Source organism: Neodiprion lecontei, chromosome 2 (genome assembly GCF_021901455.1).
Source record: "Neodiprion lecontei isolate iyNeoLeco1 chromosome 2, iyNeoLeco1.1, whole genome shotgun sequence".
NCBI classification, from domain to species: domain Eukaryota; kingdom Metazoa; phylum Arthropoda; class Insecta; order Hymenoptera; family Diprionidae; genus Neodiprion; species Neodiprion lecontei.
The window spans coordinates 23,895,888-23,923,770 of NC_060261.1; the positions used below are offsets into that span (position 1 = coordinate 23,895,888).

The window sequence follows — 27,883 nt, forward strand, 5'->3', positions numbered from 1 at the left end:
GGTGCAAAATCAACATGGATCCTTTTGATACACTTGCAATTTCGTTTCAGCTCGATGATTATTATTGACGCTCGGCAACAACCCAGCGGCATTTCGCGATAACTAAAATGATAGCAAGAGTTACCGGGATACAATTCCTCAACCAACTAATTCTCAAAAATTGAGAATTTAGGCCGCGAAATTCACCCTTATGTGCGATGTAACATACATGTGGATGCGTTAGTGTACAACGCAAAACAAATGACTACATCGTTTACTCTTAACCTAGCCAATGCGAATGACGACGGACCGCAATTGTGAATCGACCGTGACGGAGGCAAACAAGCAATAAGTAAATGCGTTACGCGGATAATAGTTGCGTGGTAAGAAGAGGGAATAGTTCGGATTCAGGGATCAGGGTAAATACCGCGTCGTAGACAGTTCGGTTTTGCGCTGACTACTTAATTGATAGACCTGGACGACGACTCACTGCACGACTTGAGGAAGTTTTCAATTGTTGATCGCGCGCTCACAGCTGATTTGCTTCGCTGAACGTCACATCAACATGTCAACATACCAAGAGAATCAGTGCCATTATGTTCATCGTATTAAGCGAGCTGAAGTTTTCGCCTGAGCCTGTTGTCACAGCGTTAAAGTGCAGCATGTAACGATTGTCGTCATTTCGGAACGTTGACAACGAATTACTGGGTGACCTGTGTATTCTCTGGGATCGAAGCGAACGTCCCCGTCCATCTGCTACAGGATCCAGGTGTATATTATCATCATGGCGACAATGGAACGGCAAAAATCTCGGCAGGTAGGTTAGCCGTTGCACGTTTAATATTGCCATTTTCACTTGTGACGCGACGATTAATCGCATTCTCTATCTACTGTTTCTCGATCTGAATGTACCATAGAAATGTTGATAGCAACAATCGTCTTTGATAAGTTCGGTGTCAGATGTCACTTACACCCTTCGTTGTTCAAACATTGTTTGTACTGTGTTCAACCACACTATTATGGCCCTACTAAAGTTACTGTTTAACGAGATTAGAAAAAAAATTCGCATTAGGCAACTCGAAGCCGCCAGAAAGGCAACAAACCATGAGTTGTGGTTTAGTAAAGCTAAGTATAATCACTTTGAAATAGCTACTCCTGCAGGCTAATTCCAAAGTTTTGGATGATCGATTCTCTTTTGCAATTATGTGTTATGTTATCGTACTTCGATCTCACATTTAAGAGTCCACTTTGTATGGACCGCTTGGTCATTGTCTCCAGTTAGGAACATCTGTTACTCTTAATATGTCAGTCAACAAAACCTTGACACTGATGGAAGCAATTCAATATTATATCTAAGATAGTTGAAAAAAGTTTAAATATTAATCCAATTATCCAAATCGATCTGATTTTCTTTACAATCACGTGTATGCCACTTAATTTTTCTATTTCAAGACAATTTTCTATTCTTGGTACTGAAAGCAAATGTTATTCCTTGTAATATTTGGCAATATTTTTTATTTGGTTTGTTGTAACATTGCAATATCACTGGCAATGGAATACAGCTGTTAGCACAGTTTTTATCATAATTATTAATTATTCCTGTGCAGTTCACGGTAAATGATTTTCAGAAGCGGAAGAAAGAGCGAAATCGTATTCCCAATTTGCAAACTGTCGTCCCGGATGCCCCGACCCTGGAAGAATTTGAATGTCTACTTGGGGAATCCCCAACAAATTATCCTCGTGTCGAAGGAGTCGAAGATATGGAAAGTGAACTGCACGCAGCTGCTATCGATACTGAGATTTATGAGGGTGTAAATTCGTGTTCAAGAACTATTGAGTCGGATACTGTAACGGAGCAGTACACGTCAGCTGCTCAGGTAAGAGACTTCAATGCTATTACTGATCGCTAATGCTCTTCGTAGCAAAACATTGTAAAATTTGATAAACTTATTGAGAACCTGGACTTTTACTGATAGGATATAAGATATTACTTATAAACAAAATAGAAATGCTTCAAACCAGTACAGATTAACATGGCGTGTTTTGGCCTCTCCCATTTCAGCTTATTCATATGCTTTTTTACTTATTCTAGGAATCCATAGTTATCGATCCAGTGGATACAGTTGATGGAGATATACCAATTCCATCTGTAGTTGCCAATTCGGTGCATGCACTTGATCGAGATGTAACAATTGCATCGGCACCATTGGAAAATGATGAAGAGCAACAAGTTGAAGAATTAAATTCTGTTGTCTCTGAAATGCAGCTCCTGGATGTATCGCCAACTGCTCCAATTATGGACTCGGTGATACAAGTACTTCCGGCTGAATCCAATGCTTCAACATCTGGCGTAATAGAGATTGGATCAGAGAAGAAAGATGTCAAAAACATTGAAAAAGCCTCTACAGAAACACATGAAGAAGAAACAACTGCCTTGAAAGAGATTAAACCATTCACAGACTTACAGTTGGCGGCACTTTACAACAATAAAGAGTTGGCCTTGGCTGAAACATTTGTTGCAGAATTTGTCGATACTCAGTTACGAAGCTCTGCTATTAGACAGCAGCATCGCCTCCACGAACTGCTTGTCAGTTATTTACGTGTCAGAAATCACCTGATAGTCAATTGTCAGGAACTCAATACCTTGAAAACGGATTGTAAAGAAACGCAAAAACAGTTATGGTGCTTGGACAAAGCTTCCATTACGGAATCTGGTGAATGTCAAGATGGAAATCCAGTTAGCGCAACTCACGAGTATCTTGTTGCTCATTTTAATCAGCAAACATTAGCTGCTTTGTCTCGAAATTTGTCAAGCATCAAAGACTTACTGCACAATACTCAAGCCCTGCATTGCTACGAGGCTGAACTACTCAGGCTGCAATTAGAGAACTATATTCAAAGAGTGTGCACCTTGTGTAAGGATTTTGGAAATCTTCCCCATAATGCGTCAGTGAGCCTCAAGCAAGGCCAAATACCATCACGCATAATACCTCAAATGTGCGAGCTCAGGACATGCATTGGAATATTATTTAACTTTCAACGCAGAGTTTTAAAAGACACGAAATTTATATCTGATACGCGAGACTGGCTGTCCCGCTTAGTAGCTGTTCTTTTGAGGGTCGCTACTTGGCAGGACCACTTATTTTTATTGAACCATATATTGAGATGCCCTGGCGGCATTTCTAATTGGGCAATTGGATTTGTTCAAACACCTGTCCAATACTATCCTGCGGGGCAGAGTACTTCACCCCTGAACGATCCACATATCGAGCACATTGTTACTGTGATTGCTACTATTATGTTGCCAGTTAAGGAACGGGACAAATTTTTGGAGAAGGTAATGGCTTTAACAATTATTATATTGATGATTATGTATATTCACTGAATTATAAAAATTGACGCAATATTATCATCCGAGCATTTCTGAGAGAAAACTTCCAAGAGTATCAATTTTCCAAGTAATTTCGGTTTTTCATTCCATTTAGTATTGTTATTACCATTTGTTGTGCAAAATCATCAAAGGATGATAAATTTTGTCAGTTTACGTATTATTTCAATGGAACAAAAGCCGATGCTAATTAAGGAGATACGTACAAGTAGAAGGATAAAAAGTAGGTCATTTTTAAGAATTTAAATACCCACAACTAATTACTCAACTCGATTGGGGTTTGTTTCATCCAAAAGTATGTAGATCGATGTTCTATTAAATTTTTTTTTCCAACACAATCAATTATCAGAAAGCATTGTTATTGACAATAATGTCGACCATTTCATTTGGTGATAGTTTTACGATACCCGAGATAAATTAATAACTGCTCAAATTTCCAGCTTTAAATTTATTCATGCTGGAAAAAAAGTAAATAAAGCTCAGTCTATATGTATACTTTGAAATAAAACTAACTTCAATCAAATTGAATAATTGGCTGTTGAGAAATGAATACCCAACATTCGGTCAGTTTTTAGCCGTCTACTCGTATATACCCCCTCAATGATGATTTTTTGATTATGATTACCGATTTTTATATTGCACTATGTCATATTTTCCAGGTTCAAATATCTCTCCAGGATGCAGGAAGTACTGCAGCTGATACTGTGTGGGTAATGTTGGATGAAGAAGGGGAAGAAGATGAAGATATTAGAAATGTCGGAGCAAACCTTGGGGAAAGTGACTTGATTGCTATGCTTCATCAGATTCCTTTTGACAAGCTTTTCAAACTGATTCTATTCATCAATCAGGAGGGCAATAATTACAGTCAAGAAAAAAGTCTTGTCACTGAGCACCATATGCTGCGGATTTTTGCCTTTTCCTCGATACTGGTCAGACTGCTCAGGCAAGGCTTGAAAACCTACGATTCTCCAAGATACAGACAACTTGCCAAGAGATTGAGCGCTCTCATTCGAGATATGGTGCAATATGCTAGTGATCAATGGGAGGCATTTGATAGAACTCAGGTAAGGCGGAAGGCTTGAAATCTATGAAATACAATTTAGATAACAACGTTGCAATGTCCACAGTAATATATGAAAACACAAATCAAGGATGAATGGGACCTGCAATCTGAATCAAAAGTTGGGAAAATAGAAAAATCCATAGAAAGAATCTCCAGTTATTTGCACTAATTATAGTGATTAGGATTGAAACAACATCCCCACTATATAACAGAAATAAATCTGAGCGAGTTTGAGTAAGAAAAGTTGACGTTTTAATCTCTTCAGAAACAGTTCTACAAGAAAATGCTTTGAATGATTACAATTTGGTGTTTTTGATTCGATTGTAATGTTTTTGGGCTTATTATGTTCACTATAAAGATCGTTAGCGATTGCTCGTCAAAAATTTTATACACATTTTTGTTTAGAGTGGATAAAAATAAATTTGTGAGTACGGTAGAACAGACGTTCATGAAGAATTATATTTTCTTATTAAAACTATATCAACATGTAAAATTTCTTGAATATTTTCCAAGCTATTTGTGGAGACTTGGTTAGTAAGTAAAATGAGCTTGAAAACCTTGGAATAAGGTTAAAAACACTAGAGTTCAATCATTCGGAACGTTCTAATTATCAAACTTTTTCTTTCATCGTAGTCCATATCTCCAGCTGGAAATTGGTTCCAGGTCGATTTAGCTGGATTTTTTAATATTTCATAATGCATATTCCCCAATCAAAAGTTCTCATGGACACAAGTCCCAAAAATCAGTAGTTACCGTGATATAGGCTTGGGAACAAAGGTGTCCAGATTTTTTGATATCTATGGATCTCGTCATTTTCATGAATTATAAAGCTTCAAGGGACTTGAAATCAAACAAATCACTCAAAAAACTGCATGATTAATTCTCAAATATAGGCAGGATGCTATGATTGATTCCCTCCACAAACTTGCTGGTTTACTGGAAGGAGGTGCAACGTCAGATTTCGCGTGAAGAACGAGACCCTCCGACTCTTGCAATAATTGACTTGTCCTATTTTTAACGCGTCTGCGGAGTTTCTGCGAATCGACTGTGCAGTTTTTGAGTGATATATTTGATTTCGAGTCCCCTTTGAAGCTTTGTGATTCTTAAAAATCTCTTAATCCAGATATATTAAAAAATCCATACACCCTTCCTCTTAAGCCTATATCTTGGAAAATACTGATTTTTGGGATTTCTGTCCATGAGAACTTTTGATCAGCAGAATATATACTATAACATACTGAAAATCCAGCCAATTTGACCGAGACCCAATGTCCATAAGGATTTTGCGGGCTCCATTGCTCAGATTCATTTTCATTACATAGGGGTCTCTTTTGATTAGTGGTCAATATCATTGGTGCTAATGACATTGCTGGAGATTTCATTGACAGGTTTTTTTTTTCTCTTTTCTTAAGTTTTATGGGTAGTGCTTTGTTTACGTTTAGTCGACACACACCATGTTGGGTCTTGGTCTAATTTTAACCCTCTGTGGCACTGTATCTCATATATGAGACACATTTTTTGAATCGGTTATTCACGATTTACAATCAATTTTTGAGACATGCTGTGATTTTTTTGGCTTAATTGAACTTCTAAGATGTCAATGTTGATGTATTAAAAGGGATTATGATGATTCCGTGAATATAGTGATCGCTATAAATAAACAAAGTGTTGAAAATGCCTATTTTTACAGAATAATTGTAATTGTGGGAAGGTTATGGGGTCTAGCAAAGTGGTACTCGGTAATCTTAGATTTTCGGGGTTGCTAAAAACCAACGTAAAAACTTCAAAATTGAAAACGGCGGATCCAATATGGCAAACTTAAAATAAAAAATTCATCCGCTTTGCTTTAAATTTGTTACTACAAAGGTTTTCGGGGTTGCTGAAAACGAATCCCATGTCAAAATTAAACAATTCAAAACTGCTGATCCAATATGGTGAACTGAAAATATAAAAAATGACTGTACTCGCTCATATTAGATCCACAATTTTGAATATTGAAAATTTTTCTGATCTGCCTCCAGTTTTTAAATCAGCTACCTTGAGAACCCTTATATACTCAGTTTTAAGAAATTTGACTGCAAGGAAAAATGTATGCTTCAAAAAGTTAAACTTTGTCTGAAACAAAAACCTTGAATGTCAAATTAGACTACAAGAACTTTTCTATGTTACTGTGGATAAAATAACTTACAAACACGTTTCAAGAAATACTTTATAACTGTAGGTGGCTGACCAGTCAATGCTCAGTAGACTGCAAACAGAGTATGACAGTTTCTTTCTAAAAGCAAGTCAATGCATATTTTCATCACGGAGACTGGGTGCATGGCAATACCTGGCTGCAATTCCTTACCACATTGTATCCTCTGCGACATTATGGTATATTTTTTACATGTTACACATCACTGACTCGGCTGCTGCTATTTCACCATCTACAAAAATGAGTGAAAACGGTAAATACAAGTAGCGAATCAAATGTACATTCGAGTAAAGTCGATTCCCCCTCCCCCCTCTTGGTTTAGCGGATTAGAATCGACTTTACTCAGGTGTGCAGCGAATGAAAATTCGTGTAGAAAAAAATTAATGTCTTAATAATAGTACGACGTTTGTTTTCACTCTAGAGTCTAAATGCAATTCAAAAATATCTATGACAGTGGAAAAAGTTTGGAAACCGAAATTTATTATTCATATTCGATTATTTTATTATACCGATTAAAGATATAGATATTCTAAGTTTTTGTTTTCGTTTGCAGCGACATACATACATATCATATTATCATCAAGTATTTGATTTTTTATCGTAGAGTATAACAAAGAAGATTTTTTAAAATAGAGATTATATGAGATTATATGATTATATTATATGAACTCTCATCCCTGAGGAATTTGTTGCGGTGCTATCCTTACCGATTCATCTAATGGGAATCTCACTGTACACTGAACAGTTATTTAAAAACGAAAATGTATTTTTACAATTTTTCATAGAATGGGAAGCCGAATTAAATTCACCAAAACTTAGAAAACAATTCGAGGAGAAGCTCTGCGAAATGCCAGGGGACGAATCCTATTTTTTGCTTACAACTTTTGCCAATATGGCTATGGCCAGACATCATGACGATTATCAGTTTGTTCAAGTTGCTACTATCGATTTATTTCAAGTAAGCAGCCAACGATTAGAATTTTCTCTACTCTTTAGAAACCTAATGTATGCAAGCAAAATTGTACAACTTATCGTATATTTTACTGTATTGTAGATTGGATTCCTCAGTGAAAAAACTCAAGAATCGTGTTCAAAAGATGCTCGGTCGTTGCTGTCAAATTTGACAAGCAAGTATCCTTCGCTTCTTTCCGATCTTCTGAAAAAATTAAAAGACAATTTCGTTTTGATCGGAAAGGTGAGTTTTATTGTATTCATTTTTATTAATTATCATAGCAAGTATATCTGTAACATTGTTGGTGTGATTATTGAATCGTAATGAAGAATTCATGAGGTTTATCTCCAGCTCAGTTTATATCTCTTCATGGAACTACGAATTGGAAGATGGATTCCCGAAGAAGAGGATTTTACTATTCTGTCCTGCTGGTTGCATCAGCATCCCTTAAATTCTACTGAAAATCATCTTGCTCGTTTGATACTTTCTCACCTCAACTGGGGACTTGATAGGTATACATCTTAAATATTTCGAAATGTATTTATAATTAATATAGTTAGTGCAGATAATGCGGTTGCATTGTAAAAATTCTTATTTTTAGCTTTTATAGGAATGTGGCGATACTTTGAATACGTCACTCATGTTAGTTCAATATGAAAACTGGTAGTTGCACTTCGTTTAGTGTCTTAGAATATTGTTCCATGTTAGTTAAAGGATTCCAAGCAAGCGTGATGTAAAAGCTTAAACATTGGTTCTGCAAATTGTGTTAATAATTAGGTAATGTAAGGATTTCATTGTTTCGCGAATATGGATTAAATTTTCAACATTTTTATTGATGCTTATGTCTTCGTGTCCTTAATTTTCTTTTTTTACTGGTTTTCAAAGCTGGCATTTTCGAAACCCTAATGACCTTTTTAAAATGCAACGTCTGTTTTTACCAACTACACTTATTACATTCTAAAAACAACTGCAGCCAGCGGTTTAGGGTTACGTAGTAAGTGCTAATAAGTATATACTGTTACAGCAAAGGCCAATTATGCCTTGGAATTCATTTACACCGTCGTGTAGCACTTCTTGTAGTTGAACTTACAATGAAGTACGTTCCAGATACTCCTGCACAAACAGCTTCCCTTCTGGCCGAAGGTGTCAAGCAAGTGTGTATCTGTTTGAATTTCAGTACTCGTCCAAAGTAAAGCGATGATTATTACAGACATATGATGCAAATATCTTTTTCAGGTATCATCTATGGTCAGACCGCAGAGTAGTGAACATGCCTTTTCCTTATGGGCATGGGAAATGGTTACAAAATTGAGATTACATCAGCTCGATAGGTCGGAGAGTACAGCCCGGCATACAATATCAAATCCAAGTACTTACCTAGCTCAAGTTCCGGATATTGACGCTGATCCGTCACTGGAGATTCTCGCGATTGGTGTCAGAGAAAAACAACCAATTGCTTGTTATGTGGCTGTGCTAATGACAACCTGGGGTCATTCTATTCCATTGATTTTATTGAAAGGATTTAACCAGCTACAAATACTACAGTGTTACTACAAATATGAACAAGTTCTCATTTCGCTTCATCATATAGTTCCATTATTTCTCGAATGTATCGACTCATTGATCAAAACTGAAAAGTTTTCAAATCTGGTCACATCTTTAATTACTGCGGACAGAACGTACATGAAGATGGCCAAGAACTTGATTGTCTCGGATTTTCCTGGTCCGGTACTGAAGCTATTTGCTAACATGATACAAACCCAATTGGAAGATTATCGCAGGTACTCATCGATTTCACCTCGCACTTTTGTTACTTAATTGAAACTGATATAAAAGTTATCCAAGGGTGCAAATCTGAGAAATTCGAATATCGAAATATACCTAAAAACTCAATATAACGTTTTTGGTGCTTTAACAAAACCATAGGAATCGCGCAAAAATCATAATAGGAAAGCTTGTAGAAAATAACACAGTTTACTGTACATGATGCGTGATGATGATAATATTTCTTTATACGCAGGTATTGTTTGGAAAGTCCTCAAGTACTTGTTTACCTCTGGCTGAGAGTGCTAGCATTGATACCAGATTGGAACCGAGATCAGAGTGTCATGTATTTGATGGATATAGTTATTAGAGCTGCATATTTTCATTTGAATGCCAGAGCAGAGACTGAGACCATCTTCCACAATTTTTTCGCAGTAAGTTTATCACTGAAATTGTTGTTTAAATCGCAATATTCTTACAAGTATGCAAATTACCTAACATCAAACATGCCTTTTTATCTCAATCAGCCTCTTTTGTCACTAGCTAGCCATTGAGGGAGGCGCAGAGGTAAGTGCTTAGTACTCGAGAATTTTTTTTTGCAACGCTTCATTCTTGCTTACTTACGATTTACTTTTGCAAATTGGGCTACGAAATCTGGTTTAACGATCAGCTAGCGATAAACTGAAATAATTTTTGTTCTGCTTGTTGTAGGACTAATGAAATTTCTATAAATATAGCTGTGGATCTTCATTGTTTCTACGAACGCATTTAATCATTCGATAATCTTGATCAATGATGTGTTTGTATTATTCATGTGCAGTTTCATTTGAAGTTGATCGGTTGAAATCAGTATTGAATTATCATTAAATGTGTGTAACATTTTGCTTGAAAAATGATAACTCTTTCACCAATGATAGTGTTTCAAATAGCAATGGGCACTAAGCTAAAAATAATCAATGCATTGATTAATCGAATTTAAAAAATAATCGATTATACCCGATTAATCCGGAGTGAATAATCGATTATTCTCGGTCATTCCTAAATTCCAAGGTTTCTTTTGTTTAGTTTTAAATTATTACACAGATTAATTTGAAATTTTAATAAGCCGGCGTCTTTATCATTAGATCAATGAACAACTGGAACAATAACTTTTGAAGTCATCTTATTATTATTATCACCATTATCATTATTTGTTACCCCCAGTCTTTACCCACTTTTTACTTCCAATAATTATTTTCACTTGGAAAAATGAAGATGCAATAGAAAATTTCACATATTATGCATTTTCCACCGATATGATTAGTATATCGGGTATGCTTATAGATTTTGTTGGAAGTACTCACTCGAACTGTATGGAATCTATGCCTATCTATAGTGTAATACGTTTTGTTAGGATTTCATTTATGCTATCAGGATGCAGTGCTTAAATTTTTGTAAATGCAGTTGTTTGACATTAGAATACAATTTTTTTTTTTATGGTAATTATAATTTTATGTGAGGTATGATTGATGCAATACTTGTAGCATGTCATGTTTTGTATTTCACGTGAATGGGATATTGTATTGACTCTTGATTGAGTATAATATTTTCCTCCTCTTAACAGAACTTGGCATCAGGAAAGAATTCAGGCTCATTCGGATCATTCCTGAGTTGGGCTACAGGTTCCTCCACATTACCCAGTCTTCTCGGAGGACCTGTACAATCTGTGTGGTTGGCTCACCGAATTCTTACAACGGAACAAGAAGACAGAGAGAGAAAAACTGGCCTCTGGCACGAAGTACTACGGGAATTAGCCATGCAGGGGAAAACATCTGTAGACACTGCTCTTAAGGTATTATACATTTAACGTTATACACGTCGTTATAGAAGTTAGTTTTTTCAAATTGAAAATGCCTTTTTAACCGTTCAATTTGCGCTTGCAAGCTCAACGTCCCGCCCTTTTTTTTAATTCAGATTTTTATTTATTAATTTACTTTTTTGGTTCCACATGGTCCAACATTTCTACGTCTAAAACAAAAATATAAAAGTTATTTATATATTTATTGAAAAAATAGCACATGTCAACAAATGGTCAAAATTCGTACTTTTTCACGAAAAAATCATTTTCTGCTAATCCACCATGAAAATCCCAGTGCCACTTTGTACACAAACTTAATACATACCAGAAAATTTTACAGAATTTTTTCTACAGTTTTTCTTGTTTTTGTTTATTTGCCATATTAGATCTTCCATTTCGAATTTTCAAATCTCGAGTTCTGATTCGTAATCAGTGATCGCAAAAGCCCATTTATGAAAAATTTAGAGTAAATCGCATGTAAGGAAAAATGTATGAGTGAAAGGGTTAACGATAACACTGGTCTGCAACAAAATCCTCCTTCAAAATCTATGTCATAAATATGAAGATTTTGATGCTCTGAATCTGTTCCCGATGGCCGATTTTTTCTATCACGTCTCAATTTTTCGATATGAATTTTTTTCCGAAATATCACAAATTTAGGTTTTTTTTTAATTCGTTTTATGCGTTAACATTATAAACAACGTATATACATACGAAATAGGTTTTAGCTAGTCGTAAGAGAAAGGGGGAAATAAAATAGTCAGCAGCAATGCTTGCTGATTTTTGTTGGTCGATTCCGCGAGAAACTTCGATGGAAACGATGAAAAGAACAAAAACTACAAAATAACTTTATTTATATTACCATAATAAGATGAATATACTGATATTTTTATAACTCGTGACTGTAAAATTAGCATTTTTCGCTGTAAAACTTAGACCGTAGTCTTCTTTCACTTTTTTGTAATTGTTGTTACTTTGATAATATCGCTTTATAATTAAATGAACATTGTATTTAAAATCTATGTGCTGTATTCATTTGCATGTTAAATTCCGTGTTTAGAGCACCAAATATGATGTTATCATGCATGAAAACAATGGGGAAAAAAAAAAATTTTTTGCAGACCAGTGTAATTAATCAAAATTTTTATGTTTTATGAATAAAATATGGATAGTTGTAACAATTTCTTCTCTGATACCTTTTCAGAAAGCCTGTGCCACTGTGAAAATACAACCATTTGGAGCTAGCGGTTTGGCTATATATCGATGGTCCCATCAAGCGCTAGATACTCCTATGGACCACCCACTCTTGGCGCTTCTGTGGCAAAACTTCTTCACCTTGTTTTTAGCCAGAGTTCCTACAGTTACTGGGTTAGCCTACATTCATTATTCATCATTTTTCATTTTATGTTGAAAAATTATCACAATCCAAGTAGCAGCAAAATATCGTTTTTCCAAAGCTTGCAAGCAGATAGTTTTTAGATTCTATTTTGCTTTTACCCTCCATCCGAACTGGAGTCACGATTCATAAAGGTTTATTCATTCTGTACACATATAATCCATGTTCACAAATATACTTTACTCCAAAAATGATACAATCAATATTGTATAGAAACCTCGAATCTATGGAATTTGTTAATTATTTCTAGCACTTTGGACAAAGGCGGTGTTGGTGAGAAATTTTTTGAAGGCATGATCAACTTAAGTTACTTCAAAAAGCTGAAGAAACGCCTTCATGATACAACCGAATACTTTCAAGTGAAAGGGGAAAGTGATTTGGACAACGGGTCTCCAATAACTGAGGAAAGAAGAGTGTTTTATTTCAATGCTGCCAAGTAAATATAAAAATTTGATCTTTGAACGGAAGTTCTTAATAACTGTTTCTTGAATAATTATTTCTTACATTATCATTACTGAAAACTTATTCAATTATTTCAGGTTTTATAAAACACTAAGCTTATGGCTGGAAGAACCACGATTACAAGAATCTGGATTGTATCTTCCTGCATTACCGCTGCAGTATATGTCACAAAAGTTGGCATTGTTATTGCAAGGAAATCAGGTGAGTTTGCTACCTCAAACATAGTTTTATCAGACTGAAAAATATATTTTCTCTTGTTTATATCAGCAGTTCCAAAAAAGATCTGTATCTAAAATTTTAGAGAAACTAATTTTAGCAGCGATATGCGGCAACATTCATCGGATTCTATCGTTTGTTTTTTATCAGAATATTTATTGAATAATAATAGTAGCTTTATAATGAAAAACCGTAAACTGTTTTCCATGTTGAGATAATGAAATATTTTTCACTGGTTTGAATACCAACAGGAACCGTGGTTGGAATATGTCGACTATCAATCTGTCAGAAAAAGTCAATTGAAGGCAGTTGCGGAATGGCAAGCCTGTAGTCTAAGAAACCCAGAAAGTCAGTCGCTAAAGACAAATCAGACACCAACGACACCTTTGGAGCCGTTGGATCCTCTGCAGAGGATATTTCGGAGAATAACCACTTATGAGCAACCAATTCCGCCACCTTCGCTAAGCAAAAACAACGCATTTCTGCCTTACGTATCAAAGGAAAGTCTGTATAAGCCTGACGGCATTTTGAACTTGTTGAAACCGCATCTCAAAGCAATAATAGAATATGCCCAGACATATAATCTCATGCTTGACGAACATACAGCGATAGACTGCAATTTCTTGGAACTAGTTCCAACACTCTACAGAGATGTTGAGAGCCGAGTTACTCTTCACGCTCTGTGTGATCCTTCGCCTTCTGGACAAAGACGTTCTAGATCCGGCACACCGCCTATCGTTCATTGCGCTGGAGCTGCAGTTATTAGAATAAAGGTAACCTGCAGATATTTTTCCTGTGTGTCAACAGATTGTTTAACATGATTACTGAATAGTTGGGTGGTCCTTAAAACAGTCATTATTGAATTTCGGCCGACAGGGGGGTTATCCCTAACTCTGTTACGAATAATTAAAAAATAATTCCCTTATGTTTTCAAATTTTTATCTTAACTCTAACCTGTGCCGGCAAGAGGGTGGAATTGCCTATTTAATCTCTTCAGGAGCACATTAAATCGGTCGAACGGATTTCGATAAAATCTTGGGTAAAATTTGGTATACGGGGGTTTCTGGGGTCACTGACTACGCATCTGGACTTAAAATTTAAAAATTTAAGACGTTGGATCTAATATGGTGGACCACAATCCAAAAAGTCACTCGCTTTTGGGTAAAATTCAGTACTCAAGGTCTTTTGAGGTCGCTGATTACGAATCTGAACTCAGAATTACAAAATTGCAAATGACAGATCCAATATGGTGGACCAAAATCCCAAAAGTCACTTGATGTTGCCACATCGGAGCCACCATTTTGAATGATTTAATTTCAAGTTTAGATTCGTAATCAGCGCCCCAAGAAGCCTCCCTATACTAAATTTTATCGAAATCCGTTCAGTGGATTGATTGTACTCCTGAAAGGGTTAAATGAGGAAAACCATCTTACGAGCACGGTCGAGTTGAGATAAAAATCTGAAAACATTCGAAAATTATTTACAAATTAATCGGAACCGATTTGGGAGGTGAGCTGGTCGAAATTCAAATACGACCTTTTGAAGGACCACCTTAATGAATACAGAAGAACATTTCTTTTTTTTGCTGAAACAGGTTACATTTCCAATTGAGCTTTCCTTCGTATTACTCACTTTTCTGCGAAGTTTTTTTCCGTGTTTCTGTGATGTATCCTGCTCAATTCAAAAAATTATTACGTCTAGATTTCAGAAGCTCGAGTCAGCGACGGTGTCGACCACATGATTAGTCAAAATAGAGCTGAGTATGAACAGTTATTGGTTCGAGCCAGTCAACCTCCGCCTGCAAAGGTTTCTCAAGCCTGCGTCTTCGTTGATTACCTGATTATGTAAGATTCATACGTTCATCCTGCTTTGACCTGATTTTATAACTTTTGGACCATATCACAGACCACAGTAGTATTAATTTTAGTTTTACAACACTGAGTATTTGCATGCGAATAACTCTGTGATCTGCCAGATTAATACATGCTTACCTCGTTTCTCGGCCAGAATTCCAATTCGATTTAAAATATGACATAAATTACGAACAGGCTTCTGGAACATGAATTAACTATCAGCCGGACCAGCGAGAACTCGACTATTTTAAGCAATGTACAAGAGACTGGGGTCAAATTATTTTACCATCTGGTTGATTTTTACACAGAAGAGGCTGCTCTTTGCCCACCGACTAAGCAGTTTATCACAACATATCTAGAAAAATTGGGCCAGGTAATATGCAGATAATAATTTGAAAAAATAATGATGAAAAGGAAGCTGAAGTTATTTTATTTTATAAATGTGATTTTCATGATATTACAGTCTAGAACAAATAAAGCTGTAATTCTTTGCATCCAAGTAGATATTGTACTTGAATCTCAGTTTTTAGAGTTTTGAAACTTCACAACGTTGTCTGTAAAATCTAAAAACCATCTCAAGTCTTAATCAAATATCGTTATTGGTGTTATGTAGGGAATATTTTCATATTGATATCTGTTTTCCAAGTTATTCATCAGCGGAGAGGAAGCTCAGGGACAACCTTTATTGAAAACGATAATGCAACGACCAGGATTAGGAGGCTTACTGGGGCCCCATTTTACACCAGTAGCTGGAGGCGCGTCAACTTTCTTGCCTATGTATCAAACTGTTGTTGACTTAGCTACTGGGCCAAACGCCGACCTGTGTTTCGTTTTACTCTCCAAGGTAAGGTGGATTAAATAATTGGCTTGATTATCAAATCTTCGATATTTTGTTAAAAACACCACAAGTTGTTGGTATTTTGAACACATCTTGCAGTTTGACGTTGGAAGCTGGCTAAATTATAGACGACCCAGACTCAGCGAGAGATCCACGTTCATTGATCTGGTGTCCAAAGCCCTGTGCAATGCTGGATTAACCCCCGAAGACGAAAAACTTATATTACACGAGGTGATTTTTCAAAATTTTCCTACTAATAAATTTAATCATCATCGTAATCGTTGTTGCATGTTAGAATGTTCAACATCATTTTGTCACTTATATTTCGAGCATGTGAATAGACCAAAACATAGATATATCAAGATGAAAAATTTCTGTTTTCTTTCCTCGTAATTCAATCAGCTTTTCCGTAATCATCTTCGACTCGTACTCCTCCACGAGTTTCCTGAGCATTATGGCGAGGTTTTAAGTGCAATATTAAGAGGCAGCGAGTCACAGAGCCTATCATTGGATGTTTGGCGAGACTTACTAACTGCCCTTAGTGGAAGATCGAAATCCCAGGCTCCTGTACAACCGATAAAAGTCAGAGATGAAATTCGACGTTATGCTACGGAACAGAGATTGCTCTCGCGACAAGAGGTGATTATTCTTTGTCAGTTGGGCTTTATCGACTATGAATTTTCTGCACCGTATGCATTGCGTCCTCTCAAAAATATTCTAGATGCAGGATACCGCTGTTCTTCTGAGCAAACATTTTATGAAAGAACGATTGCAGTATGGATTGTATGGATTGTATCCCAAATATCGAGTATACAATGAACCAATCGCCACATTTCTTGGTATGGTTGGACATGCTCTCGTCGTGCTGACTCTTCATTCTGACAAAGGAACATTAGCCGATCAATGTGAGTCATTCTAACAGATCAATTGTAACATGGTATTAATAGATATTGTCGTGTTTCCAGCTTTGTTAAGGGGTTATACATGAGTATTCAGCTGAAACAAGTGGGTGAATCTTAGGAATTCATAGTTCGACAATCGAGGTTTGTTTTTTTTTTTTTGAAAATATGGAGGTCGAGCTTCATTTACGCAGTTTGCTTTATTAGAACCAGTTAATACAAAGCATTGTCATTGACAATCACGTCGTCCATTTTGCTCGGCGAAATATTTTGCATTAGCTATGATTTACGATTTACTGCAAACTTCAAGATAGTATCAACATTTTGTTTACGGCAGAAAAAAAAATTTATTCGTGGCAAAGAAAATAAACTGCCAAAGAATATTGTCTCCAAAGGGCCTAGCCGGGGTTGCATATGAAATATGTCCCTGAACCGATGTGGATTTACTATACACCACATTTTAGAGCTACCTCAAAAACCTGGATCGCCCAAGTTTAAAACCTCTATCTATATTATTACGCTGAAAACTCAGAATAATGTGGATTTCCGTTTTTTCGCGATTACTACGCCATTTTTACTTTAAAAAATATGAAAAAAATTGGAGATCTGGCGGATATCGATGTACATACTCGAGAATTTTTTCGAATTCTTTCGAACCAAATTCGAGCTGTGAAAAATCTTTTGAGGTTTAAATTGTCGATCTCTTATTAAGTTTAAAGAGTGACTAGCTTCTTTTTTTACAGTATGTTCATTGCGTTATTTTTGATTTTCTGTAATTTTTTCAGATTTTTCGGAAAGGTGCGCCATTGTTAAAAAAATCCAAAACTAATTTTTCAATGGTTTTTTGGGGGAAAAGTAACCCAATGTCAACTCAATCATCGGGAGGACACATTTCCGTGATCTAATGATGAACTAACTTGTAACGGAACCAACAAAATGAATGGGAGTGTCAATTCCAAATGAAATATTCTGTTTCTGATGGAAACATTCATGTTTTGCTCAGAAAATATAACAAAAAACAATTTCGTTGCCGTTCGCGCTAATTAGTATACATTGCGATTGCAACATTTTTATTCTTTAAATCAATCATGTTCCTCCAGAATCTTGTATAAATCGTCGGATCGCAGATTTTCTGAAAGGAATTCCAAAATCATTAGATTTCGGAAATGTGTCCCCCCGATGATTGAGTTGACATTGAGTTACTTTTCCCCCAAAAAACCATTGAAAAATTAGTTTTTGATTTTTTTAACAATGGCGCACCTTTCCGAAAAATCTGAAAAAATTACAGAAAATCAAAAATAACGCAATGAACATACTGTAAAAAAAAAGAAGCTAGTCACTCTTCAAACTTAATAAGAGATCGACAACTTAAACCTCAAAAGATTTTTCACAGCTCGAATTTGGTTTGAAAAAATTCTTGAGTATGTACATCGATATCCGCCAGGTCTCCAATTTTTTTCATATCTTTTAAAGTAAAAATGGCGTAGTAATCGCGAAAAAACGGAAATCCACGTTATTCTGAATTTCCAGTGTAATAATATAGATAAAGGTTTTAATCTTGGGCGAACCAGGTTTTTAAGGTAGTTTTAAAATGTGGCGTATAGTAAAACCACATCGGTTCAGTGACATATTTCGTATGTAACCCCGGCGAGGTCCTTTGAAGTAACTCGTTCCAATCGTTTTTGAGATATCGCGAGCGCTACAAAACATGTCACCAAGCCAAATAGGTGACATTATTTTCAATAACAGTGCTTCCTATCAATTCATTCGAGGAAAAAAAGTATGTTGGTAAAGCTTTAAAATGAGACTAACCGCAGTCGAATTAAATAATCGGTTGTCAAGCTATAAATTTACCCAGTTTTTCAACTGTCTACTCATACATTACTTTTATTCTTATTTTCTATTCCAGTATGCGAACGCATATGGCCAGTTTTGGGGGACATGTTTGCACCATGGATTATACCATATTGGACGAGGCATCTGCGCGAGCCAACAGCAGCTTGGATTCAGCAATTGACAGACGACAGATCAGTTTTACTGCCATGGATAATAGCTGATGGACCATATGCAAACAGAACTGTTGCGATGTTTGTCGAGTGTATAAGATTCATCATCGATACTATGCCTGCATCAAGCAAAATTCTCTGTTTTCTATGGCAATTTTATGTGACAAATTTTGCTCATACCTCGGTCAAAGATCATATCTTGAACGTTATTCACGGCAATTTTCTGTCACTGCCTTGGGACAGATTCAGTCCTGGTATAGGGGATATCGAATTGATGGTTAAAGTCGTTGATCAGTATTTGCCAGATAGTCACTTGTTCCTGGGAAGTGTGTTCACTAGTGTTAATTGGCAAGTCTGGGCGAATGAAATACTGTCTGTTCAGCCGCTGCCGGTCGCTTCCAGAATGCATATATGCTTGCTAAACCTGCTCGTTAAACTTTCAAATGAACCAAATGTTAGACAGGTAAGCATAGTTCATAATTACTTTCATAAAAATGCTTGGCACAAAGTATACGGTTCTTACCAAGCTAATCTTTATCTGTTACTAACGTATATGCATATCTTCTAGAATGAAAAAGCTGTACAAATAGTTCTGACTGCAGAAAAGTTTGCCTGGCATTTGGTAGATGCTGCTGCGTATGATCAGGTGATTAATTGGTATGTTATGAGCTGTGATCCCAGAGTAATACTTTGCCTCGATTCCAATCAGATTTATTCGATCGATGGAGCTATCAACAAGTAAGTAAGAGCCGATCTTCTAAACTTAATTCAAAGAAATGAAACTTAAAATACATTCTCTGTCCAATCAGTTTTTGTTTTGTTTTTCGTATTGTTGTTTCCCTAAATACCGATATCTCAAGATATTCAATTATAGATGCTTATCTTATGCTAACATTATGATTTTTCAGTTTGTTGAAAATTGCCGCTGCATACGATCCCAATGTGACTCATTTTCATCCTACGACATTGAAAAAGAGACAAATGTACGTTCGGTCTTCAGTTAAATTATTGGTAAATTGCACAACTCGTCACAAGACACTTCTGACGAGTGATCCCAAAGCATTTACCGATGCATTGTCCAAGATGTTGGATGACATGGAGTGTGTTATTACGAATAGTAAATATTTTTGTACCTTTAACGTAACAAAGTATGGTGTCACTATTGAGAATATGTTGGATTTCAATATCTTTTCTAACTTCACAGCCGTATCGCAACCTCAACAAGCTGCAGAAGCTGGTTTGTTAGTCACCGAATTGCTCCATTCTATAAATCAAAGTGGTCCGCTAGTCGAACAACTGCGCACCAGCTGGGCCTCGTGGCTTTCCAGTAGAACATCCAGTAGCCCAACGCTCATGGGTATTCTGCGAGTAATAGGGATAGCAGTCGCGTCGCCATCCGCTCTTGGAGAACTAATGGAAGCTGCTCTTGATGCTTACTTCAAGCATAATGGTTAACTATTTTATTAACAAATAACGTTGAATATTGCATTTCTTGTCGTTTAATCACGCTTAGTGCAGATTTCACTGAATATTTATGAAAATCAAAATCAGTACGTGAAAGTAGCTATACTCGACAGTTTTACAAGTTACATCCACGAGAAGGGATTATGCAATAGGACCGGCAAATTACAACGTGAATATTTCATTACACTCTTCGGACGAGAAAACGTCCTATATTTCTCAGAATTTTTTCATAACTTTCTGGTAATTTATTTTCAATTATCTCATATTTTCTAAATATTTACACCCAATATAAACAGCTAGATATTCAAAGAAATATTACTGTATAAGATTGCGATCGACATTAGACAGGGTTATCTCGACAGAAGTAATTTTTTATTTTTACTTCGAGCAATGTTACTACGAAATAAAAATTGCGCAATCTGTAGGTGGAATATTATAGCCTGCACTGAAATATTTTTATTCATACAGTTTTGGTCCCTCGAAGTTGACCAATATTTGATGATTTTCTGAAATGGCTGGAAAAAACTAGCATTTGCTTTTTTCGGGATGGATTTTTCTTGCGAGAAACTCTAAATACTACTTTTGAGTCCAAATACGCAATTTCAAGAATTACAGAGTCAATGTGATTTAATATACAGTATAGGTAATTCTTGAAATTGCGTATTTGGACTCAAAAATAATATTATTTAATATTAAAAAAAAAAAAAAACTTCATCCCAAAGAAAGAAGATGATAGTTTGTCCTATGACACCATTTCAGGAAATGATTGAAAATTCGTCAACTTGAGGGGCTCAAAACTGTATGTATGCGCGAAAAACATAACTTTTTATGATCATAATCGAATTCCTTGCCCTCAAAAATACCTAAAACCCATGCTTTCAAAAGTAAATATTCACTTGAGACACCGAAAACATTGAATTACTGTATTCGGGATTTTTGGTACTTAAGTGGTTAATATGACTATTATTATCATGTTTAGATGAATTCTGTTTTTTGTGAAATGATACTAGAATTTGATTTACATCCATGTCAGAGTGTATCTGCGAACTAGGCTAAATTAGAATCAAGTTTTAATGTATTTCGGTAACTTCTTAATGACATTGGTTAGATGAATGATTGAACATTTTTTAGATTTAGTTGCCGACGAGGCGTTACCAACTTGGGGTTGGGTACTGACGGTCTTGCAGCCTGTAATACCGCGTCAACCGCCAGTCGAGGGAGTTTTGGTGGCCGAAGGTCGTATCTTGACACTATATGCGCTTTTACTTAAAAGGCTGCCCTCTTGCAGAAATATCAAAGAGGAAGGGCTGTTACTGGTCAATTTGATCGATTGGATTTCTACCATCAAGCCGACGTAAGTGTATTTTCTTAAACCCTGCCATATGGATGTTTGCAATATAAACTCCTATTCTATAGTATATCGTGTATCAAATCATTTATATCGAGTGCGAGATTACAAACCTATCTTTTCTAACTTTAATCAAAATCAATAAAGTTTTCCATTTCTCAAATAATTATAGGATTGTACTCCCTACGGTAACTTGTTACCATAATTTTTAACCCAATTTTACTTGCAACATTACTACGTTTTTATTATGCAATAAGTATAACTACTTAATACAGCTGAATAATTAGTCCATATGACTTGTTAATCGCTTGGGGATGGGACGCTAGAAAAACGTGAAAATATCAGTTTCCACTCATTTCTTGCCTGGTGTGAAGAATAATCAATAAAAACAGTTTCTCTAATCGATTTCTACTGTAACCACTTTGAAAGTTTTTAATTTGGTTAAGAAAACAATTGAACTGTCGAGCTCAAACTTTACGGAAGTATTTGGCAAATCGTTGAGAAACAAGTAGAACACTGCTCCAAGCTATGATTTGTTCTTCTTCTTTGTAATATAACTTTCAATTCAGTGTTGGTTCAGATAACTAAATGTCTTTGTTTCGCTGAGAGAATAGCGAAAAATCCATTGTTACTTAATTTGTAGATCAATGAAGCTACTAAATTCATTACAGAGAGTTCATAGAGGAAAAGTTACCGTTATTGTGGGGTAAGGCGCTGGAACTAGCGTATAGACAATGTCAGTATAGTGAAAACACAGTGATTGCTGCCAGAGCATTGAAAGGTTTGGCTCGCGCTTTACTCCTTACTGCAGACGATGTGGGACAAGGTTGGGGAATTCTAGGAGCTATCGGCTTGAGAAAAGGATCTCAGTTATCTATAAGGTAATAAAACTTTACTGCATCTAATTTGTATAGTCAGACGCAAGATTTTCTCTCTGCAATCTTAACTCATAATAAGTTTTTGGAGAATATATGTGCGTATTTTAGGTACATGCTCTTAAATTTCGCTAGAGATTTTATATAAAGTTTGAAAGCAATGGATTCTTTGCGAGAATTTATAACATTATACCTGTAGTGAAGATGAAGTCAAAATTTTTTTTGGAGAACTCTGAAAACTTTATTTTGTGACTTCACAATTTGAAAAACTTCTGAGAATTAACTATCTGAAAACTGTTTGAAACGTAATGATAAAGATGATAATTCAAGTATTTTTCATATTATTTAAATTCATTTTTAGTAACGACTGTCGGATTCTCTAGCTGTGAAATTATTGCACAAAAATTATTCGCTCGTTTTATCCACAGGTGTAAATTTCTAAGCAGAACACTCGGTGTGTACTGTTTGGCGCAACTGCCTGAATCGAAATCGGAGCACCAAATAGTACGCTTTACACCTCACTCTCCGGGAGTTGCACCTTCAAGATCCAGTGATTCTGATTTCCAAGATGTAAAGCCAAATGCTGAGGCCATTAAAGCCATGCAAACGTTAGAGGCTTTAGTTACAAACAAACATTATGCCGAACTCAAAGGTGATGTTGAACAAGTCATCCGACTTATTAGAGACTCGGGAAATTCACTTCACAATGCCGTTGCTGTTGTTGGCACGCTCACTGCAGAGCTTTATAATCAACGATATTTGCACGTTTTAATTGAGTAGATATGACGGTGTTCACGTGAAAATAGTCAAACTTTGAGCAGCTAAGCAATTCTGTATCTATTGTCAACATGGAGATTCAGAGCACAGCTTGAGAATAAGCTACGAATCAACAAATTACAGTATTCATGTAACTTGGAATTATGTTTGGAAAACGGACTTTTATTTGCATCAGGTGATTGATTGTGAAGAACTAACTTATAACGGAACCAACAAAATGAATGGGAGTGTCAATTCCAAATGAAATATTCTGTTTCTGATGGAAATATTCATGGTTCGCTCAGAAAATATAACAAAAAACAACTTCGTTGCCATTCGCGCTAATTAGCATACATTGCGATTGTAATTTTTATTCTTTAAATCAATCATGTTCCTTCAGAATCTTGTATAAATCGTTGGAACGCAGGTTTTTTGAAAGGAATTCCAAAATGAAAGAAACAAATATTTTGAAACACATTTCTCAGCTGTATAAACCCTCTGAAAATCCATGTTTCATGGTTTATATAAGACCTTAAGAGTACTTGAGCACTAAAATACAACTTTTTTTGCTCAAAATTAAGTAAGTAAAGTTCTCTAGTCATCGAATGCCTAAAAAATTAGAGCTCAATTTACAGTACATGCCATGCAAGCGATTACGGATAGTAAAAAGAGTTAGAGTCAAATTGGCACTGTATTTCGTAGGTTTCAAATTTTAGCATCTTCATATTCGACAAATATTGCTCTTACGGAAAATTACTACTGGAGTATTGAAGTACTAGAGTATGCACTAATAATGAAAAATACTTGTGGATACTTCATTTTTCGATTGAATCATTCAATTCTGGTTCGACTATTATCAACAAAGCGCGTTATTAAACTTCACACATAACTCCAAAAATTGATTAATACTGTCGTAAGAAACAATATTACTGAGAATACTTCATATTACTAGATCGGTAGTAATTTTACTTCGACGAAATTTTTATAATAATTTTGTCATTTATGTCTCAAATCTAGTCGTTACAAAATTATAATACTATTCTGATGCAGAGATGGCGTTAGTATGTTAAAATGACTGCGTGTTTGCTATCTCATCAAATGTTGCCCAAAAATGATCCCCGGAAGTTTGAAATATGAGCAAAAAAAAAGTTTCACGTTTAAATGTTGTCATGAAAAAACATAGTTTTGTATTGGGTAAATTAGCCATTATTACTGTAAATAGATAAATTTACTAAATAGATCTATACATTCAAGCATATAGGTGAAATTTCTGCAGCTTGTATTGTGTTACATGAGTCGTCTATAGTGAGCCACATGCAGTGATAACTGAATATTTTAAATTTCGACAGGTGTATAAATTTTATATAATTATATCAAATAGTATAAGTTTTAAATCGTTTCATATATGTTTATATAGGTATTCTATTGTTAAATTTGAAATATCTTAAATATTTGTATTATACTTGTTATCAAATTTAACGATGATTACATTCAAATATGAAGATATGAAATCTGTTTGTATAGTGAATTCATTTGACATCGATACCTCTGTATTGGTGATTTCTTCGAACTTATATTAGTTTATATACAAACCCAAGTAACATTCCTACTTATACATTAATGCCGACATAAGTATTCAAAATTCAGACTTCCTGAAAACCAAGAATATCTCGTGTCAAATTGTATCAAATTTCCAAACATTAGTTTCTGCGATATGAAAAGCCTCCCGAAATGTAGGGTTTTTTAGATTAAGTCTTAGAATTGCCTCACAGCATGTGACGGTTTCCTCTTCAAACACCGTGTGAGGAATCCAATTTATTCAAGTTTCTGCTACGAATTTTTAAAACAATTGCAAGTACACCATCATATGGATTATGGATGTAATCGTACAGATGATTAAATTATGTCTAAAAATTTTCAAGCTTTTTTTACGTTGGAGCAATTAGAATCTAGGCATTAGCAGCATCAGGACTTTCTGTACCTTTTGTTCAAAATGGCAGACTGAAACCGACCTTCTATGGTCTGCACAAGCAAATATGTTATTATTTACATCAAAATGAAGCCAGTCCAACTCTCGAACTATACAAAATTACTTTGAAAAACTCCGGAAACAAACTGGGATGAATATACTTTTTTGTACGTTATTGAAACCTTTGCGGTAGAGCGTCTATTATTTGAGACACTCTTTTTGAATCGATTATTTAAGACTTATATTCAATTTTTGAGATATCAAAGTCATTTTTTGTGTATAATTGGGCTTGTACAATGTCAATCTTCATGTTTTAAAAGGGATTATGATGCTTCCGGGAATATCGTGAGCGCCAAAAATAAACAGTGTTGAAAATGCCTGCTTTTACAGAATAAATGTAATTGTGGGAAGATTATGGGGACTAGAAAAGTGGAACTCTGTAATCTTGGGTTCGCTAAAAACGAATCCGACGTTAAAATTTCAAGATTCTAAATAGCGGATCTAGTATGGCGTACTGAAAATATAAAAATTGATCCTGTTCGCTCATATAATATCCACCATTTTGAATATTAAAAATGTCTCGGATCTCATCCCATTTTTCTGACATTGCATCTGATCCCGGAAAAGAGTCACAGGCTTTGACGTACTTCTTACACATGAACCAAAAACTTTATCCTTCTAGAAAGATTTTTAGTTTTACAAAAGCTAACGTCTATACGTGGTTGAAAAAAACAAACATATTTTTAAGATAAGCTAAACCTACCTGAGTAATGTCTTGCATTTCAAGAAATTATTTTCATACTTTTCTGGATTCAATATTGAAAACAGTTCAAGAGCACTTTATCAAGGTCTTTTAATCCAGCAGTTTGATCACGAAGAAAGATCAGACGGATAGTCACCAACAAAATTTATACAAATTTTTTTTAACTATTTTCGCAAGGAGCAAACTCTTATCGCTAATAACTTTAACCCTTTGAATCATAGTGGTAAGTATGCTCACCACCTATTTTATATCCATTTTTGATATATTTAGAGAACTTTTCAACATATTTCTTCTTTTTTTTCTGCTATTTCGGATAGTATACTAATAGGTTTCGGTATAATGGAAATTATTGTTGTTAGAAACAAATTCATTGAAATCGTGATAATTCAAGGAGTAATTCATTTTCGAGAAAGTTACTCCTCTACACATATACATTTTTTACATAAATTGTAAGTTTTTGGGGTCACTGATTGCGAGTCTGAAATCGGATTCAAGAAATTCAAGATAGCGGATCCAATTAGGCGGACGAAAATTTCAGATTCGATCGAATCCGGAGCAAAAACTCTGTCCAGGGGTTTTTGAGGTTGCTGATTATGAATTTGAAATCAGTTTTTGAAAACTCAGTACGACGAATCCAATCAGCGACCCCGAAAACATCCGGATAGAGTTTTGCGACCGAATTTGAATAAATTTGAAATTTGCGTCCGCCATATTGGAGTCGCTATCTTGATTTTTCTCCTCAAGAAAATTTCTAGGAATAGGTATCGATTCAACTTGAATCGAAATTCTGAATGCCTTCTTTTTCTAATAGGTTATCAGAAACTAGCAATCATGTTATAACCAACCTATCCTGACCGAATCAAAGAATGAACAACCAACCTCGTAAGAAATCACTTCAACCCAGGACTGAACAACGATATTATATCATTCTCTATGCGTGTGATACTTTGGGTAATGTGCGGAATTTTCAATTGAAAACAATTTCACAGGTATGAACGAAAAAATAAGTTAATTTTTATACAAAAATACAGATTTTTGTACGAGAGTCTGAGAAATGGTAGATATTTCTAAGTTACTTATAAAGATAATTTGTCCGAAAACCTCTACAATTATACTTGTTGAAGAAACAGTCTTTCAGAATCCTTATTCAAACATTTTCAGTCAAATGATTTGAATGTTTTCCAACGAAATTATTTCATTAAGATACAATCTACTTCTAATAAATATATACGCTAATAGTGAAAATGCATGAGTAAGTACAGGTCACACAATACACATGTTTACAGGTATATATCAATACAATATATTTACAAATACTTACAAAAACTTAAATACCACCACGAGAACATTAACGGCAGTTTGTTTGGCGATAAACAATAATAGTTGTTTGCTTAATTTTAAACATCGACGTGTTATTTGGTCGCTCGCACTCGTGTAGAAATCACATTTCTCCAGTTTTAGACCTTGCACTCTGCAGACTAGGCTGTCGCTCTCTTTAACCAATTGAGAATTGTTTCGTGATTTCTATCAAGCCATTTGATGTTCGCTTCTGTTTGCTCTATAGTCTGTTGCACCGCTCTTCTTGCTATCGCCAGTTCTGCGCTGTGTTCTGTTTCAAACTCGTACAGCTGTAATTATAACACACATTAGAGAATCAAGAAAAAAAAAAAATTCTGACAATTCTGCTTAAAAGTACAATATCTTATATCTTTATATTTCTTCATGAGATTGGTAAATAAAAATCGAATAGATCTTGATAATTTTATTACGAAATAGACGCACATGAAGTGTTTATCAAATTAATATACTCGTGAGGCAAAATGTCTTCCCTGAGAATACGAAAATAAAAAATACTGGAATT

The 27,883-nt window shown here is 35.3% G+C and overlaps 2 protein-coding genes across 10 annotated transcripts in view; one reads left to right on the plus strand and one right to left on the minus strand.

Annotated features, from left to right (window-relative positions):
- Nucleotides 1-52: 52 nt before the first annotated feature.
- Nucleotides 53-25,910, plus strand: LOC107224282 (ectopic P granules protein 5 homolog). Of its 5 annotated transcripts, none has more exons than XM_046730624.1 (30): nucleotides 63-796; nucleotides 1,587-1,856; nucleotides 2,072-3,316; nucleotides 4,027-4,431; nucleotides 6,652-6,877; nucleotides 7,410-7,582; nucleotides 7,679-7,819; nucleotides 7,928-8,088; nucleotides 8,601-8,730; nucleotides 8,813-9,357; nucleotides 9,597-9,774; nucleotides 9,884-9,907; nucleotides 10,944-11,171; nucleotides 12,382-12,545; nucleotides 12,824-13,009; nucleotides 13,113-13,236; nucleotides 13,503-14,024; nucleotides 14,953-15,095; nucleotides 15,300-15,477; nucleotides 15,751-15,948; nucleotides 16,042-16,173; nucleotides 16,345-16,581; nucleotides 16,664-16,847; nucleotides 18,751-19,310; nucleotides 19,416-19,585; nucleotides 19,756-19,964; nucleotides 20,052-20,297; nucleotides 21,443-21,665; nucleotides 22,331-22,540; nucleotides 22,963-25,910. In XM_046730624.1, the coding sequence occupies exons 1-30, from the start codon at nucleotides 764-766 to the stop codon at nucleotides 23,312-23,314; spliced, it is 7,797 nt and encodes a 2,598-aa protein (XP_046586580.1). In that variant the 5' UTR covers nucleotides 63-763; the 3' UTR covers nucleotides 23,315-25,910. The 5 variants fall into 5 exon arrangements, with proteins under 5 accessions (XP_046586583.1, XP_046586582.1, XP_046586580.1 ...); XM_015664277.2 differs by having other exon boundaries at nucleotides 64-796; nucleotides 1,608-1,856; XM_046730626.1 differs by lacking the exon at nucleotides 22,963-25,910 and having other exon boundaries at nucleotides 58-796; nucleotides 22,303-22,514.
- The window catches only part of LOC107224283 (aminopeptidase N), a 59,638-nt gene continuing 55,621 nt past the window's right edge, over nucleotides 23,867-27,883 (minus strand). For all 5 annotated transcript variants that reach the window (XM_015664280.2, XM_046730629.1, XM_046730630.1 and 2 more), the window contains exon 15: nucleotides 23,867-27,650. In XM_015664280.2, the coding sequence (XP_015519766.2) occupies nucleotides 27,501-27,650 (150 nt within the window). In that variant the 3' untranslated portion in view covers nucleotides 23,867-27,500. The remainder of the gene's footprint in view (nucleotides 27,651-27,883) is intronic.